This window comes from Lepidochelys olivacea (genome assembly GCF_965140295.1).
Source record: "Lepidochelys olivacea isolate rLepOli2 genome assembly, chromosome: 6".
Lineage (NCBI taxonomy): Eukaryota > Metazoa > Chordata > Testudines > Cheloniidae > Lepidochelys > Lepidochelys olivacea.
Window position 1 is genome coordinate 111,537,209 of NC_140416.1, and position 4,743 is coordinate 111,541,951.

At 49.3% G+C, this 4,743-nt stretch overlaps 1 protein-coding gene across 1 annotated transcript; it reads left to right on the forward strand.

The window, feature by feature from the left end:
- The first annotated feature begins 1,613 nt into the window (after positions 1 to 1,613).
- On the forward strand, positions 1,614 to 4,524 carry SIVA1 (SIVA1 apoptosis inducing factor). Its single transcript, XM_084632636.1, has 4 exons — positions 1,614 to 1,869; positions 2,474 to 2,680; positions 3,345 to 3,501; positions 4,299 to 4,524. The coding sequence occupies exons 1-4, from the start codon at positions 1,752 to 1,754 to the stop codon at positions 4,354 to 4,356; spliced, it is 540 nt and encodes a 179-aa protein (XP_084488762.1). The 5' UTR covers positions 1,614 to 1,751; the 3' UTR covers positions 4,357 to 4,524.
- The last annotated feature ends 219 nt before the right edge of the window (positions 4,525 to 4,743 follow it).

The window sequence follows — 4,743 nt, forward strand, 5'->3', positions numbered from 1 at the left end:
TTCCAAGTCACCAGTGGATCTTCCTCAAGGCATATTGCAGTGAGATTAATAAAAGTACTCCTGGATCAGTCTTTTGGGTGAAGAGTCAACAGACTAGCAGATGAACCAACTCTCTCCCCACAGGACACCAAGCCATGTTGAGACACATGAGACAGAATTATTTTGCCTTGTAGCCTACAAATTGAAGATGCCTGATCACTAGCAGATGTTGTCAAGGACGAGGCTTGTGAAGCAATTAAAGAAGAGATGTCAGCACCTTAGGCAGAATCTAATGGTTGCAACAGAATAATTCTGTGTTTGCCCTGGAGTGGGGTGATGGCAGCATATTGCAAAGAGAATTATAACAGAACATCTTGACAATATCATATGTCAGCCTCTAGGCAAAATGCCCTAAATTCTGCCCTTAAATGAAAGATCCTGCTGTGCAGTTGTAGCACATGTTGCTCACTTTCAACCCTATTTCTAAGATCAAGAGTTTTAGAATCACCCTCCACTACCAGAACATAACTCTTATTGTTTGATTTCTCATTTCATCTGATGTACAGAATCCAAAACTCAAGCAGAATTTGACTGAATTATTACACCCTCACCCCACGTATGCTATCTTAGCATACGTGCAACAGGCCACAGGTGGCACGCGACCAAAATTCATCACTGAATTTGGTCCACTGGTTGGACCATTAGCTTCCCTGGCCTGCGTATTGATGGGGAGTGCGATAGGAATGATGATCACACTCCCACTGATCTCATATTTACCCACCTTTGTAAAGCACAGAGACAGCCTAAGAAAGGTGCTAAACAAAGGCTCAAGACTGCAAGGTGCTGAATGCCTTCCATGGACCTAGGATCTTATCATGAACTCCCTTTACGTACTCAGCACCTGGCAGGTATGGGCCCTTACCAAAGGGTATTATTAGAAAATAGAGAAGTAAGAAATGTGTTTACATTTTCAGCAGAATATTGTACCTGATTGGGGGAGGAGGGTGTCTACAGGATTCTATGCCCTGAGAGGGAACAGAGGGCTGGTGGGGGCTATGTTTCTATAGTATTGATTGACCCGTGGATCTCAAAATGCCTCAGGGACATTAAAGTTCTCCCTTTCATCCCATTTTACAGATGGGTAACTGAGGCATAGAAAGGAAGTGACTTAAACCCAGCCTCGAAGTCCTGGACCACAGCTTTATCTTCTAGGCCCCCATCACCCAAAGAGGCAGAGCAGCACCAAGGAGTCTTGGCACCTGGCTCTACCCACTAGGCCCCCTGGCACCTCCAGAACCAGAGCAGAACCCAGGACTCCTGGCACCTGGCTCGACCCACTAGGCCCCCTGACAGACACAGCACAGTACCCAGGAGTCCTGGCCCTCCACGCCCCTCAGGCTGCCCCTTCCCAGTGGGGTCCAGCCCCTAGGCAAGGCAAGGCAAGGTCGGGCCGGGCCGGGCCGGGCCGGGCCACGCCATCCAGCAGCCCCGCCCCCCTCTCCCACCATTTCACGGTTAACGTGCGAGCCCCGCCCCCTCCACTCTTCTGCCTCGCCGCCCCGCTCCTGCTCGCCCGCGCTCCGCCCTATTCCCTTCCCTTGATTGGTCGGGAGTTTGGTGATGTCAGCGGTCAGGGCTGAAAGTGGGCGGGGCCGAGCTCGGGCCTTCGCAGCTTCAGGGTCGCTCGGCCTCAGGCTGGTGTCTCCGCGGCGCGTCCCTGCGGGGGTCTGAGCGCGGCGGCGCCCGCGGTGTCCCTCCGCCGCCGGGCCGGGATGCCGAAGCGCTCCTGCCCCTTCGGGGACACGGCCCCGCTGCAGCTGAAAACCCGCGTGGGGCTGCGGGAGCTGAGCCGCGGCGCCCTGGGCGAGAAGTACCGGCGGGAGCTCTTCGGTGAGGGGCCGGGCGCGGGCGCCTCCCTGCCCGCGGGGAAGCGGCAGGGGCCGCGCGGGGCAGGTTATAGCGGCCCCGGGCGGGAGTCCCCGGTGGGCGCGGCGGGGCGGGGTGGTCTTGTGTCGCCCCGGGCTCCCTCCGCGGGCAGACGGGGGTTGCGGTAGGTCCCCGCTGGCGGGGCCTGGGGCTGGCCAGGGCTGCTCCCGGGGCGGCTTGTGAGGTTGGTGGACAGCGCCACGGGGGGGAGCTCTGGGGGCGCCGGGCAGTCCCTTCCTGAGGGCAGCCGAGCTTGAGCTTCAGAAAGCTCCAGCGTTAATAACCCCTGGCACACAAGCTGTCAACGTCACCTGGCAACATGTTCCCGGGAAACGTCCTTAATGCCAACTCCCAGCCCTCAAACGGCGTCTTTCTTCCTCCGCCCAGCCCTAAATTGCAGCTGTCCGGGGAAGCAGTTTTTCTGTGGGTTTCCATGCCTGCGGTGAAATGGACATTGACCCATTTAAAAACTCATCCTTCCAGGCCTAGGATGAGTTCCTAGCGTGCCCCTCTATAGGGCTGTTCTTACCGTGACTCTCTTCTTCCCATCCCTGTTGCTGTCTCCTAGAAAAGACCAAGGAGCTACTCTTCCGAGGCGCCCAGGCCTACATGGATAGCATGTGGAAGGGCAACGCAGCAGGGACCTGCACAGTCCCCTGCTTTCCAGAGCCACTTAAAGATACACAGGAAACTTGTACTAAGTACAGTTGGAATGGACAAATGCTCATTGGGCAAGATGGAAAACTACTGAGGCATTCCCAAGCAATGGAAAAGAGTAAGTGGCATCTAGCTAATTATTTGTTATATCAGCAGGTATCTGCAATGTCTTTGGATCAGCAGCATAGGGAACAGAGTCTCAGCCGTGTTAGTCTGTATTTGCAAAAAGACAAGTACTTGTGGCACCTTAGAGACTAACAAATTTATTTGAGCATAAGCTTATATGCTCAAATAAATTTGTTAGTCTCTAAGGTGCCACAAGTACTCCTTTTCTTTTTGCAGTTTAGGGAAGTGGACTTCATTAGTCTCCTTTGATGAATGCACAGAACATACCTTTTTCTACTAGAGTTGCTTAGCTGTTGCTAATGACATGTTTAGTTGATGTCATGTGGCTCCCTTTTTGTTTAAAATATAATTGATTTAAAAGCTGAGATCCTCATAATCGGTTTATAAATTTAGTTAAATATAATCTGCTTGATAACCTAGGTGTGGCATGCCACAAAATTCTGTCTTCAATGAAACTTCATAGGTGGGCTATATTTTGTGCTGATGCCTGGAGTAATGCACTTTAGCTGTCAAAATTTCCAACACCACTAATGTAATTGCAGTCATAACATTGATATGGAGGTAATCTACTATCCTGAACATTGTAGAACTTTAAACATCTGATGTTCAAATCTTCTGTTCTGGTATAAGAATCTAAAAACCTATTTCTAAAACAGCTCCACCAGTCGGAGTTTCCAAAGCCTGTTCCTCCTGCATAAGAACTGTTGATATCAAAGAAGCTTGCACACAGTGTGATCGTTTTGTATGCCAGAATTGCAGCAAACTCTGCAAGTGCTGTAATGCTGTTGCCTGTTCCTTGTGTTCGATTATCGAGTAAGTGCCTCATGCAACTTTTTAGAATATACTATTTCAATAAGGGAAAGGCTGCAGTATGCATCAGATTGTAATGGCCAATTCATATGTTGTGCCTTCACATACTGTATCTTCATGTTGTACCCAAGTGATCCTGAAATTTTCAAGGGGCATGTAGTTTTGTCATTAAACTATCTGAAACAGGAAAGGATATAGTGTATGAAGTAATCTACTCTTACTGTAAGTGACTCTGCTTTCTATCCAAATGTTCTGTGAGGTGAGAAAGGCATGTCTCCTATCACAGCTCTGTAGAGCTGATAGAGGGAATGGATACTTGTGAAGTAGCTGGAAAGAATTTACAGCACCATTAGTGTTTCTCTAATGCAGCGGTTCTCAAACTGTGGGTTGGGACCCAATTTTAATGGGGTTGCCAGGGCTGGCTTAGACTTGCTGGGGCCCAGGGCTGAACACCAAGCCTTAGTGCCCGGGGCAAAGCCTGAGGGCTTCAGCTCTGGGTGGCAGGGCTCAGGTTACAGCCCCCCTGGATGGGGCTGGAGCCCTTGGACTTCAGGTTTGGCCCCCCTGCATGGGGTGGGCTTGGGTGGGCTCAGGCTTCTGTCCCCTCTCTCCCCCCGGTCATGTAGTAATTTTTGTTGTCAGAAGGGGGTCTCAGTGTGATGAAGTCTGAGACACCATTTATGTACATTACAGCAGGGGTTAAGTCTTGTTTGTGGTGAGCTTTGAAGAAAGGAGGGGAAGCTTTATACTGTGTCCAAAATAGTGTACACTCATTTGACATGTGACTGTTTCTCTTCTAGTTACAGTGATACTGGCGAGCAAGTTCTCTGCAATGGCTGTTCAATGTTTGAAGCCTGAAACTCTTAATGAACTATCAACACCTCTTTATGGCTAAGGTATCAAGTGCCATGAAGAACATGTTTATATCTGACCCTTCTAGTGTGTGGAATTAACAATGGGATTTCTATGCATTTTATGTGATATTTTTTTAATACTGTAGCTAAATAAACTTTTTTATATGTTGAAGAGACTTCTGAATTACTGATGCTATTATCTGAGACTACAGTTACCTTCAAGGACTATCTTGAGCTGGATTCTACTGGCATAGATGAGCATAGTTCTCAGCATTACAGATAACAGAACACACATTTTGTGTCTGAAGGCTGTTCAGTTGCTGCTATCTCTGGATACTGGTTTATGGGTCAAAATCGTATCAATTCATGTAGTGCTTTTTCATAGGGGGAT